Genomic DNA, 15,000 nt, shown 5'->3' on the forward strand with positions numbered 1-15,000 from the left:
TCATGTTTTCAGGTACCACACTACTGCTGTTGTACTGTGGAATCATGTTTTCATGTACCACACTACTGCTGTGGTACTGTGGAATCATGTTTTCAGGTACCACACTACTGCTGTTGTACTGTGGAATCATGTTTTCAGGTACCACACTACTGCTGTTGTACTGTGGAATCATGTTTTCATGTACCACACTACTGCTGTGGTACTGTGGAATCATGTTTTCAGGTACCACACTACTGCTGTTGTACTGTGGAATCATGTTTTCATGTACCACACTACTGCTGTGGTACTGTGGAATCATGTTTTCAGGTACCACACTACTGCTGTTGTACTGTGGAATCATGTTTTCATGTACCACACTACTGCTGTGGTACTGTGGAATCATGTTTTCAGGTACCACACTACTGCTGTGGTACTGTGGAATCATGTTTTCAGGTACCACACTACTGCTGTGGTACTGTGGAATCATGTTTTCAGGTACCACACTACTGCTGTGGTACTGTGGAATCATGTTTTCATGTACCACACTACTGCTGTTGTACTGTGGAATCATGTTTTCAGGTATAACACTACTGCTGTTGTACTGTGGAATCATGTTTTCAGGTACCACACTACTGCTGTGGTACTGTGGAATCATGTTTTCAGGTACCACACTACTGCTGTTGTACTGTGGAATCATGTTTTCAGGTACCACACTACTGCTGTTGTACTGTGGAATCATGTTTTCAGGTACCACACTACTGCTGTGGTACTGTGGAATCATGTTTTCAGGTACCACACTACTGCTGTTGTACTGTGGAATCATGTTTTCATGTACCACACTACTGCTGTTGTACTGTGGAATCATGTTTTCATGTACCACACTACTGCTGTGGTACTGTGGAATATACAGTTCATACATTTCATGAAATACAAGTTGGTGGTTTGTCTCTGTGTTGTATCTCTGACAGAGTAGAGATATTCTGACCAGTTGGTGGTTTGTCTCTGTGTTGTATCTCTGACAGAGTAGAGATATTCTGACCAGTTGGTGGTTTGTCTCTGTGTTGTATCTCTGACAGTGTAGAGATATTCTGACCAGTTGGTGGTTTGTCTCTGTGTTGTATCTCTGACAGAGTAGAGATATTCTGACCAGTTGGTGGTTTGTCTCTGTGTTGTATCTCTGACAGAGTAGAGATATTCTGACCAGTTGGTGGTTTGTCTCTGTGTTGTATCTCTGACAGAGAAGAGATATTCTGACCAGTTGGTGGTTTGTCTCTGTGTTGTATCTCTGACAGAGTAGAGATATTCTGACCAGTTGGTGGTTTGTCTCTGTGTTGTATCTCTGACAGAGTAGAGATATTCTGACCAGTTGGTGGTTTGTCTCTGTGTTGTATCTCTGACAGAGAAGAGATATTCTGACCAGTTGGTGGTTTGTCTCTGTGTTGTATCTCTGACAGAGTAGAGATATTCTGACCAGTTGGTGGTTTGTCTCTGTGTTGTATCTCTGACAGAGAAGAGATATTCTGACCAGTTGGTGGTTTGTCTCTGTGTTGTATCTCTGACAGAGTAGAGATATTCTGACCAGTTGGTGGTTTGTCTCTGTGTTGTATCTCTGACAGAGAAGAGATATTCTGACCAGTTGGTGGTTTGTCTCTGTGTTGTATCTCTGACAGAGAAGAGATATTCTGACCAGTTGGTGGTTTGTCTCTGTGTTGTATCTCTGACAGAGTAGAGATATTCTGACCAGTTGGTGGTTTGTCTCTGTGTTGTATCTCTGACAGAGTAGAGATATTCTGACCAGTTGGTGGTTTGTCTCTGTGTTGTATCTCTGACAGAGTAGAGATATTCTGACCATTTCTATTCTCTTTTGAGACCAAATAGCAAGTTAGTTTATTCTATGTTTATCTTTCATTTTCACAATTTGTCATATAGGAGTTTTCATTTCTTTAACAACCTGATTGATATCCCTGTGTGTTTGGATAATAGGGTTGTTTAAATGTTTTAACATCTGACACAGAGGACTCTCTTCAGGGTTCAGCTCTTGGGTTTCCACTGCTTTGAATTGTAAGGATGTTTTGGTGACAAAATGTTTGTATCCTTTTCTTGATATTTACAATGAAACCGAAATTGTCCGAGTGTCTCTGCTTCTCTGATTCCAGGCCCTTTTCTGGAAAATCTCAACTTTGGTTTTCTGAAAGTTGATCTCTCTCTCTTTTTCTTTCTCTTTCTCTCTCTTTCTCCCTCCCTCTTTCTCTCTATCGCCCCCCCCCTCTCTCTCCAACTGTCCCCTGACAGAGACCAATGAGATTTTAGTCAAGCCTACGAGGTGGAAATTCCCACCTGAGATCCAACAGAAACCCTCAGCACACTTGATAGGTACAGTACAGCCCCTCAACACACGCACACACACACCTACACACACACACATGCACACAGACACACATAGACACGGACACATGCACACACACACCTACACACACACACATGCACACAGACACACATGCACACAGACACACAGACACACATACACACACGAACACACACACACACACACACACACACGCACGCACGCACGCACGCACGCACGCACGCACGCACGCACGCACGCACGCACGCACGCACGCACGCACACACACACACACACACACACACACACACACACACACACACACACACACACACACACACACACACACACCAGCACTATCTGCACTCTTAACTCCCCCTCTGCCCCATATATTTCTCCCCCCATTCCCCCATTTCTCCCCCATTCCCCCATTCCCCCATCTCACCCCCCATTCCCCATCTCTCCCCCCATTCCCCCATCTCTCCCCCATTCCCTCATCTCTCCCTCCCATTCCCCCTTCCCCCATTCCCCCATCTCTCCCCCCATTCCCTCATCTCTCTCCCCCATTCCCCCAACCCACCCATTCCCCCATCTCTCTCCCCCTCCCCTTCCTCTCCCGCACTCCGCTCCCTTCCCTCCACCCCCTCCCTTCCCTCCCCCTCCCTCTCCCAGGCTCCTCCCTGTCAGTGGGTGAGGATAGTGTTGTTCAGTGGGAATCAGACAAGGGCCTGTCTGCCTTCACAGATCAGATGGACTACAAAGATGGCCGCCTGGTAGCACAGAGGAAAGGGCACTACTATGTCTACTCCAAAGTGCACTTCGTTGAAGACTGCTTTCTGTTCAAACACAAGGTGATGAGGATCACCGAGGGTTACAAAAACAAACCACTTGTGTTGATGAAAGCTAACAGGTCAGTGTGTGTGAGGTGGTGGTCCTGGGAGGGGGAGGGGGAGGGGGAATGTGTTGATGAAAGCTAACAGGTGTGTGTGAGGTGTGTGAGGTGATGACAGCTAAGTGAGTGTGTGTGAGGTGATGACAGCTCACTGAGTGTGTGTGAGGTGATGGCAGCTAAGTGAGTGTGTGTGAGGTGATGACAGCTAAGTGAGTGTGTGAGGTGATGACAGCTAAGTGAGTGTGTGTGAGGTGATGACAGCTAAGTGAGTGTGTGAGGTGATGACAGCTAAGTGAGTGTGTGTGAGGTGATGACAGCTAAGTGAGTGTGTGAGGTGATGACAGCTAAGTGAGTGTGTGTGAGGTGATGACAGCTAAGTGAGTGTGTGTGAGGTGATGACAGCTAAGTGAGTGTGTGTGAGGTGATGACAGCTAAGTGAGTGTGTGTGAGGTGATGACAGGTCAGTGAGTGTGTGTGAGGTGATGACAGCTAAGTGAGTGTGTGTGAGGTGATGACAGCTAAGTGAGTGTGTGTGAGGTGATGACAGCTAAGTGAGTGTGTGTGAGGTGATGACAGCTAAGTGAGTGTGTGTGAGGTGATGACAGCTAAGTAAGTGTGTGTGAGGTGATGACAGCTAAGTGAGTGTGTGTGAGGTGATGACAGCTAAGTGAGTGTGTGTGAGGTGATGACAGCTAAGTGAGTGTGTGAGGTGATGACAGCTAAGTGAGTGTGTGTGAGGTGATGACAGCTAAGTGAGTGTGTGTGAGGTGATGACAGCTAAGTGAGTGTGTGTGAGGTGATGACAGCTAAGTGAGTGTGTGTGAGGTGATGACAGGTCAGTGAGTGTGTGTGAGGTGATGACAGCTAAGTGAGTGTGTGTGAGGTGATGACAGCTAAGTGAGTGTGTGTGAGGTGATGACAGCTAAGTGAGTGTGTGAGGTGATGACAGCTAAGTGAGTGTGTGTGAGGTGATGACAGCTAAGTGAGTGTGTGTGAGGTGATGACAGCTAAGTGAGTGTGTGTGTGAGGTGATGACAGCTAAGTGAGTGTGTGAGGTGATGACAGCTAAGTGAGTGTGTGTGAGGTGATGACAGCTAAGTGAGTGTGTGTGAGGCGATGACAGCTAAGTGAGTGTGTGTGAGGTGATGACAGCTAAGTGAGTGTGTGTGAGGTGATGACAGCTAAGTGAGTGTGTGTGAGGGGATGACAGCTAAGTGAGTGTGTGTGAGGTGATGACAGCTAAGTGAGTGTGTGTGAGGTGATGACAGCTAAGTGAGTGTGTGAGGTGATGACAGCTAAGTGAGTGTGTGTGAGGTGATGACAGCTAAGTGAGTGTGTGTGAGGTGATGGTCAGGGGGCATCATTTTGGGATGCATTCTAAGTGTCTGTCTCTCCGTTAGGTTCCATTGTCCTTCCCAGGATTCCAGACCGAAAAAGATTTCTCATCAGAATCTTCTGAACAGCTACCTGGGCGGAGTCTTTCGTCTGTTGCCTGGAGACATCATCTACGTAACCGTGGACAACGGGACGCTGCTGAGACTTGGAGCTGAAGATAATTTCATGGGGGCATTCATGATTTAAGAGACACACACACACACACACATACATTTGTCAATCAGATTCGTGTGTCGATTATATTATCTCAATGTATAGATTCTAACCAAGGTGTGTTATAGAGAATCACACTAGAAAACAGACAATTGGCTTTTCAACATCTGCAGCTATTACCGTGAATGCAATCTCGGCAAATGGTGGGGAAAATGCCTTTAAAACATCCATTGTCGGCTGTCTAGTGTAGTGTTTCTCAATCCTGGTCCTGGGGACCCAAAAGGGTACAAAAACCTGCGAAGGAGTTGATTACTTGAACTGTGGGAGTACTACAATCAACAGCACCAGGACCAGGACTGAGAACCACTGGACTGGTACTACAATCAACAGCACCAGGACCAGGACTGAGAAGCACTGGACTGGTGCTACAATCAACAGCACCACGACCAGGACTGAGAAACACTGGACTGGTACTACAATCAACAGCACCACGACCAGGACTGAGACACACTGGACTGGTGCTACAATCAACAGCACCAGGACTGAGACACACTGGACTGGTACTACAATCAACAGCACCACAACCAGGACTGAGACACACTGGACTGGTACTACAATCAACAGCACCACGATCAGGACTGAGAAACACTGGACTGGTGCTACAATCAACAGCACCAGGACCAGGACTGAGACACACTGGACTGGTACTACAAACAACAGCACCACGACCAGGACTGAGAAACACTGGACTGGTGCTACAATCAACAGCACCAGGACTGAGACACACTGGACTGGTACTACAATCAACAGCACCACAACCAGGACTGAGACACACTGGACTGGTACTACAATCAACAGCACCACGATCAGGACTGAGAAACACTGGACTGGTGCTACAATCAACAGCACCAGGACCAGGACTGAGACACACTGGACTGGTACTACAAACAACAGCACCACGACCAGGACTGAGAAACACTGGACTGGTGCTACAATCAACAGCACCAGGACCAGGACTGAGAACCACTGGGTTGGTGCTACAAACAACAGCACCAGGACCAGGACTGAGAACCACTGGGTTGGTGCTACAAACAACAGCACCAGGACTGAGAACCACTGGGTTGGTGCTACAAACAACAGCACCATGACCAGGACTGAGACACACTGGACTGGTACTACAATCAACAGCACCACGGCCAGGACTGAGAAACACTGGACTGGTGCTACAATCAACAGCACCAGGACCAGGACTGAGAAGCACTGGACTGGTGCTACAATCAACAGCACCAGGACCAGGACTGAGAACCACTGGACTGGTGCTACAATCAACAGCACCACGACCAGGACTGAGAAACACTGGACTGGTGCTACAATCAACAGCACCAGGACCAGGACTGAGAAGCACTGGACTGGTGCTACAATCAATAGCACCAGGACTGAGACACACTGGACTGGTGCTACAATCAACAGCACCAGGACCAGGACTGAGAACCACTGGACTGGTGCTACAATCAACAGCACCAGGATCAGGACTGAGAAGCACTGGACTGGTGCTACAATTAACAGCACCAGGACTGAGAAGCACTGGACTGGTGCTACAATTAACAGCACCAGGACTGAGAAGCACTGGACTGGTGCTACAATTAACAGCACCAGGACTGAGAAGCACTGGACTGGTGCTACAATCAACAGCACCAGGATCAGGACTGAGAAGCACTGGACTGGTGCTACAATTAACAGCACCAGGACTGAGAAGCACTGGACTGGTGCTACAATTAACAGCACCAGGACTGAGAAGCACTGGACTGGTGCTACAATCAACAGCACCAGGATCAGGACTGAGAAGCACTGGACTGGTGCTACAATTAACAGCACCAGGACTGAGAAGCACTGGACTGGTGCTACAATTAACAGCACCAGGACTGAGAAGCACTGGACTGGTACTACAATCAACAGCACCAGGACTAAGAAACACTGGACGGGTACTACAATCAACAGCACCAGGACTGAGAAACACTGGACTGCTGGGCTCTTTTATACCTTGTATTGGATTGAATCCTGGCTTTGTTGCTTTTGGATGCTGGACATTTATATTGAAGTAAAACAGTATCAAAGTATAGGATTGAGTCCCTGTCTTGTTTATATATGGTTCTATGTTTATTTATATATATATATACAGTTGAAGTGGGAAGTTTACATACACCTTCGCCAAATACATTTAAACTCTGTTTTTCACAATTCCTGACATTTAATCCTAGTAAATATTCCATGTCTTAGGTCAGTTAGGATCACCACTTTATTTTAAGAATGTGAAATGTCAGAATAATAGTAGGGAGAATGTTTATTTATTTATTTCAGCTTTTATTTCTTTCGTCACATTCCCAGTGGGTCAGAAGTTTACATACACTCAATTAGTATTTGGTAGCATTGCCTTTAAATTGCTTTAACTTGGGTCAAAGGTTTCGGGTAGCCTTCCACAAGCTTCCCAAAATAAATTGGGTGAATTTTGGCCCATTCCTCCTGACAGAGCTGGTGTAACTGAGTCAGGTTTGTAAGCCTCCTTGCTCACACACACTTTTTCAGTTCTGCTCACACATTTTTTTTCAGTGTTTTGTGATGGCCACTCCAATTCCTTGAATTTGTTGTCCTTAATGACATTTTGCCACAACTTTGGAAGTATGCTTGGGGTCATTGTCCATTTGGAAGACCCATTTTGTTTCAATATATCCTCATAATTTTACTGCCTCATGATGCCATCTATTTTGTGAAGTGCACCAGTCCCTCCTGCAGCAAAGCACCCCCACAACATGATCCTGCCACCCCCATACTTCACGTTTGGGATGGTGTTCTTCGGTTTGCAAGCATCCCCCTTTTTCCTCCAAACATAACGATGGTCGTTATGGCAAAACAGTTCTATTTTGGTTTCATCAGACCAGAGGATATTTCTCCAAAAAGTATGATCTTTGTCCCCATGTGCAGTTGCAAACCATAGTCTGGCCATTTTATGGCAGTTGTGGAGCAGTGGCTTCTTCCTTGCTTAGCGGCCCTTCAGGTTATGTCGATATGGGACTCGTTTTACTGTGGATATAGATACTTTTGTACCTGTTTCCTCCATCAATTAGCCTATCAGAAACTTTAAAGCCATGATGTCATTTTCTGGAATTTTCCAAGCTGTTTGAAGGCAAAGTCAACTCTGTGTATGTAAACTTCTAACCCACTGGAATTGTGATACAGTGAAATAATCTGTCTGTAAACAATTGTTGGAAAAATTACTTGTGTCATGCACAAAGTAGATTTCCTAACCGACTTTCCAAAACTATAGTTTGTTAACATGAAATTTGTGGAGTGGTTGAAAAATGAGTTTTAATGATTCCAACCTAAGTATATGTAAACTTTCGACTTCAACTGTATATATGGCTATATGTTTATATATATGGCTATATGTTCAGTTGTATATATATATATATGGCTATATGTGTGTATATATATGGCTATATGGTTGTATATATATGGCTATATGTTTGTATACATATGGCTATATGTATATATATATGGCTATGTGTGTGTATATATATATATATGGCTATATGGTTGTATACATATGGCTATATATATATATATGGTTATATGTGTATATATATATATATATATATATATATATATATATATATGTGTGTATATATGGCTATATGTTTGTATATATATGGTATATCTATATGTCTATATATATATATATATATATATATATATATATATATATATATATATATATATATATATGGCTATATGTTAGTATATGTATATGGCTATATGTGTGTATATATATGGCTATATGTGTGTTTATATATGGCTATATGTGTGTATATGTGGCTATATGTTTGTATATATGGCTATATGTGTATATATATATGGCTATATGTGTGTATATATGGCTATATGTTGGTATATATATGGCTATATGTGTGTATATATGGTTATATGTGTGTATATATATGGCTATATGGTTGTATATATATGGCTATATGTTTGTATATATATGGCTATATGTGTGTTTATATATGGCTATATGTGTGTATATATGGCTATATGTTTGTATATATAGCTATATGTGTGTATATTTTTTATTTTTTTTATTTTTTATTTCACCTTTATTTAACCAGGTAGGCTAGTTGAGAACAAGTTCTCATTTGCAACTGCGACCTGGCCAAGATAAAGCATAGCAGTGTGAACAGACAACACAGAGTTACACATGGAGTAAACAATTAGCAAGTCAATATATATATATATATATATGGCTATATGTTAGTATATGTATATGGCTATATGTGTGTATATATATGGCTATATGTGTGTTTATATATGGCTATATGTGTGTATATGTGGCTATATGTTTGTATATATGGCTATATGTGTATATATATATGGCTATATGTGTGTATATATGGCTATATGTTGGTATATATATGGCTATATGTGTGTATATATGGTTATATGTGTGTATATATATGGCTATATGGTTGTATATATATGGCTATATGTTTGTATATATGGCTATATGTGTATATATATATGGCTATATGTGTGTATATATGGCTATATGTTGGTATATATATGGCTATATGTGTGTATATATGGTTATATGTGTGTATATATATGGCTATATGGTTGTATATATATGGCTATATGTTTGTATATATATGGCTATATGTGTGTTTATATATGGCTATATGTGTGTATATATGGCTATATGTTTGTATATATAGCTATATGTGTGTATATTTTTTTTATTTTTTATTTTTTATTTCACCTTTATTTAACCAGGTAGGCTAGTTGAGAACAAGTTCTCATTTGCAACTGCGACCTGGCCAAGATAAAGCATAGCAGTGTGAACAGACAACACAGAGTTACACATGGAGTAAACAATTAGCAAGTCAATAACACAGTAGAAAAAAATGGGCAGTCTATATACAATGTGTGCAAAAGGCATGAGGAGGTAGGCGAATAATACAATTTTGCAGATTAACACTGGAGTGATAAATGATCAGATGGGCATGTACAGGTAGAGATATTGGTGTGCAAAAGAGCAGAAAAGTAAATAAATAAAAACAGTATAAAAACAGTATGGGAATGAGGTAGGTGAAAAAGGGTGAGCTATTTACCTATAGACTATGTACAGCTGCAGCGATCGGTTAGCTGCTCGGATAGCTGATGTTTGAAGTTGGAGAGGGAGATAAAAGTCTCCAACTTCAGCGATTTTGCAATTCGTTCCAGTCACAGGCAGCAGAGTACTGGAACGAAAGGCGGCCAAATGAGGTGTTGGCTTTAGGGATGATCAGTGAGATACACCTGCTGGAGCGCGTGCTACGGATGGGTGTTGCCATCGTGACCAGTGAACTGAGATAAGGCGGAGCTTTACCTAGCATGGACTTGTAGATGACCTGGAGCCAGTGGGTCTGGCGACGAATATGTAGTGAGGGCCAGCCGACTAGAGCATACAAGTCGCAGTGGTGGGTGGTATAAGGTGCTTTAGTGACAAAACGGATGGCACTGTGATAGACTGCATCCAGTTTGCTGAGTAGAGTGTTGGAAGCCATTTTGTAGATGACATCGCCGAAGTCGAGGATCGGTAGGATAGTCAGTTTTACTAGGGTAAGCTTGGCAGCGTGAGTGAAGGAGGCTTTGTTGCGGAATAGAAAGCCGACTCTGGATTTGATTTTTGATTGGAGATGTTTGATGTGAGTCTGGAAGGAGAGTTTGCAGTCTAGCCAGACACCTAGGTACTTATAGATGTCCACATATTCAAGGTTGGAACCATCCAGGGTGGTGATGCTAGTCGGGCATGCGGGTGCAGGCAGCGATCGGTTGAAAAGCATGCATTTGGTTTTACTCGCGTTTAAGAGCAGTTGGAGGCCACGGAAGGAGTGCTGTATGGCATTGAAGCTCGTTTGGAGGTTGGATAGCACAGTGTCCAATGACGGGCCGAAAGTATATAGAATGGTGTCGTCTGCGTAGAGGTGGATCAGGGAATCGCCCGCAGCAAGAGCAACATCATTGATATATACAGAGAAAAGAGTCGGCCCGAGAATTGAACCCTGTGGCACCCCCATAGAGACTGCCAGAGGACCGGACAGCATGCCCTCTGATTTGACACACTGAACTCTGTCTGCAAAGTAATTGGTGAACCAGGCAAGGCAGTCATCCGAAAAACCGAGGCTGTTGAGTCTGCCGATAAGAATTTGGTGATTGACAGAGTCGAAAGCCTTGGCGAGGTCGATGAAGACGGCTGCACAGTACTGTCTTTTATCGATGGCGGTTATGATATCATTTAGTACCTTGAGTGTGGCTGAGGTGCACCCGTGACCGGCTCGGAAACCAGATTGCACAGCGGAGAAGGTACGGTGGGATTCGAGATGGTCAGTGACCTGTTTGTTGACTTGGCTTTCGAAGACCTTAGATAGGCAGGGCAGGATGGATATAGGTCTATAGCAGTTTGGGTCCAGGGTGTCTCCCCCTTTGAAGAGGGGGATGACTGCGGCAGCTTTCCAATCCTTGGGGATCTCAGACGATATGAAAGAGAGGTTGAACAGGCTGGTAATAGGGGTTGCGACAATGGCGGCAGATAGTTTCAGAAATAGCGGGTCCAGATTGTCAAGCCCAGCTGATTTGTACGGCTATATATATGGCTATATGTGTGTATATATGGTTATATGTGTGTATATATATGGCTATATGGTTGTATATATATGGCTATATGTTTGTATATATATGGCTATATGTGTGTGTATATATATGGCTATATGTATATATATATATGGCTATATGTGTGTGTATATATGGCTATATGTATATATATATGGCTATATGTGTGTATATATATATATGGCTATATGTGTATATATATGGCTATATGTTAGTATATATATGGCTATATCTTTGTATATATGGCTATATGTTAGTATATATATGGCTATATGTTTGTATATATATGGCTATATGTGTGTATATATATGGCTATATGTTTGTATATATGGCTATATGTTTGTATATATATGGCTATATGGTTGTATATATATGGCTATATGTGTATATATATACATGGCTATATGTGTATATATATATATATATGGCTATATGTGTGTATATATATGGCTATATGTGTGTTTATATATGGCTATATGTTTGTATATATAGCTATGTGTGTATATATATGGCTATATGTGTGTATATATGGCTATATGTGTGTATGTATATGGCTATATGTGTGTATATATGGCTATATGTTTGTATATATATGGCTATATGTGTGTATATATGGCTATATGTTGGTATGTATATGGCTATATGTGTGTATATATATATGGCTATATGTGTATATATATGGCTATATGTTAGTAGATATATGGCTATATGTTTGTATATATATGGCTATATGTGTGTATATATATGGCTATATGTTTGTATATATGGCTATATGTGTATATATATATATATGGCTATATGGTTGTATATATATGGCTATATGTGTATATATATATATGGCTATATGTGTGTATATATAAATATATATGGCTATATGTGTGTATATATACGGCTATATGTGTGTTTATATATGGCTATATGTGTGTATGTATATGGCTATATGTGTGTATGTATATGGCTATATGTTTGTATATATATGGCTATATGTGTGTATATATGGCTATATGTTGGTATATATATGGCTATATGTGTGTATATATGGCTATATGTGTGTATATATATATGGCTATATGTGTGTATATATATGGCTATATGTGTGTATATATGGCTATATGTTGGTATATATATGGCTATATGTTTGTATATATATGGCTATATGTGTGTATATATATGGCTATATGTTAGTATATATATATGGCTATATGTGTGTATATATATATATATATATATATATATATGGCTATATGTGTGTATATAGATGGCTATATGTGTGTTTATATATGGCTATATGTGTGTATGTATATGGCTATATGTGTGTATATATGGCTATATGTTTGTATATATATGGCTATATGTGTGTACATATGGCTATATGTTGGTATATATATGGCTATATGTGTGTATATATGGCTATATGTGTGTATATATATATGGCTATATGTGTGTATATATATGGCTATATGTGTGTATATATGGCTATATGTTGGTATATATGGCTATATGTGTGTTTATATATGGCTATATGTGTGTATGTATATGGCTATATGTGTGTATATATGGCTATATGTTTGTATATATATGGCTATATGTTTGTATATATATGGCTATATGTGTGTATATATATGGCTATATGTTTGTATATATGGCTATATGTGTATATATATATATGGCTATATGGTTGTATATATATGGCTATATGTGTATATATATATATGGCTATATGTGTGTATATATAAATATATATGGCTATATGTGTGTATATATATGGCTATATGTGTGTTTATATATGGCTATATGTGTGTATGTATATGGCTATATGTGTGTATGTATATGGCTATATGTTTGTATATATATGGCTATATGTGTGTATATATGGCTATATGTTGGTATATATATGGCTATATGTGTGTATATATGGCTATTTGTGTGTATATATATGGCTATATGTGTGTATATATATATGGCTATATGTGTGTATATATGGCTATATGTTGGTATATATATGGCTATATGTTTGTATATATATGGCTATATGTGTGTATATATATGGCTATATGTTAGTATATATATATGGCTATATGTGTGTATATATATATATATATATATATATATATGGCTATATGTGTGTATATAGATGGCTATATGTGTGTTTATATATGGCTATATGTGTGTATGTATATGGCTATATGTGTGTATATATGGCGCTATATGTTGGTATATATATGGCTATATGTGTGTATATATGGCGCTATATGTGTGTATATATATATGGCTATATGTGTGTATATATATGGCTATATGTGTGTATATATATATGGCTATATGTTGGTATATATATGGCTATATGTGTGTATATATGGCTATATGTTGGTATATATATGGCTATATGTTTGTATATATATGGCTATATGTGTGTATATATATGGCTATATGTTAGTATATATATATGGCTATATGTGTGTATATATATGGCTATATGTTTGTATATATATGGCTATATGGTTGTATATATATGGCTATATGGTTGTATATATATATGGCTATATGTTTGTATATATATGGCTATATGGTTGTATATATATGGCTATATGGTTGTATATATATGGGTATATGGTTGATGATGATCCTATCTATAAACTCAGTGGTTTCTTCCTCGATGAAACAATGCTGATATTCAGACCATTTGTTCTTTTACACAATAAAATAAAATAAAAAGCGAAACTCTCTAAATATATGACTGGTTGTCTTCCATCAGTTGAATGAACTAACTTTCAGTTGTTCTTGATAAGAGTTGCAGATGAATGTCTCAAAATTTACATTTCATATGAAATGTAAATGTAGACTACAGTAAACTACACTCCACAAACAGGCATCCCCATTCAATGTACACTACAGTAAACTACACTCCACAAACAGGAACAGGCATCCTCCTTCAATGTACACTACAGTAAACTACACTACACAGACAGACACATACATCCCCATTCAATGTACACTACAGTAAACTACACTACACGAACAGGCATCCCCATTCAATGTACACTACAGTAAACCACACTACACAGACAGACACAGGCATCCCCATTCAATGTACACTACAGTAAACTACACTACACAGACAGACACATACATCCCCATTCAATGTACACTACAGTAAACTACACTACACTACACGAACAGACACAGACATCCTCCAATGTACACTACAGTAAACTACACTACACAAACAGGCATCCCCATTCAATGTACACTACAGTAAACCACACTACACTACACGAACAGACACAGACATCCTCCAATGTACACTACAGTAAACTACACTACACAGACAGGCATCCCCATTCAATGTACACTACAGTAAACTACACTACACAGACAGACACATACATCCCCATTCAATGTACACTACAGTAAACTACACTACACAAACAGGCATCCCCATTCAATGTACACTACAGTAAACCACACTACACTACACGAACAGACACAGACATCCTCCAATGTACACTACAGTAAACTACACTACACAGACAGGCAT

The 15,000-nt window shown here is 40.3% G+C and overlaps 1 protein-coding gene across 1 annotated transcript in view; it reads left to right on the forward strand.

Annotated features, from left to right (window-relative positions):
- Nucleotides 1–4,813, forward strand: part of LOC127932540 (tumor necrosis factor ligand superfamily member 14-like) — a 9,039-nt gene extending 4,226 nt beyond the window's left edge. Inside the window, exons 3-5 of the mRNA XM_052528444.1 lie at nt 2,272–2,352; nt 2,996–3,233; nt 4,616–4,813. Of these exons, the coding sequence (XP_052384404.1) occupies nt 2,272–2,352; nt 2,996–3,233; nt 4,616–4,796 (500 nt within the window). The 3' untranslated portion in view covers nt 4,797–4,813. The remainder of the gene's footprint in view (nt 1–2,271; nt 2,353–2,995; nt 3,234–4,615) is intronic.
- The last annotated feature ends 10,187 nt before the right edge of the window (nt 4,814–15,000 follow it).

Source organism: Oncorhynchus keta, chromosome 10 (genome assembly GCF_023373465.1).
Source record: "Oncorhynchus keta strain PuntledgeMale-10-30-2019 chromosome 10, Oket_V2, whole genome shotgun sequence".
In the NCBI taxonomy this organism is placed as follows: domain Eukaryota; kingdom Metazoa; phylum Chordata; class Actinopteri; order Salmoniformes; family Salmonidae; genus Oncorhynchus; species Oncorhynchus keta.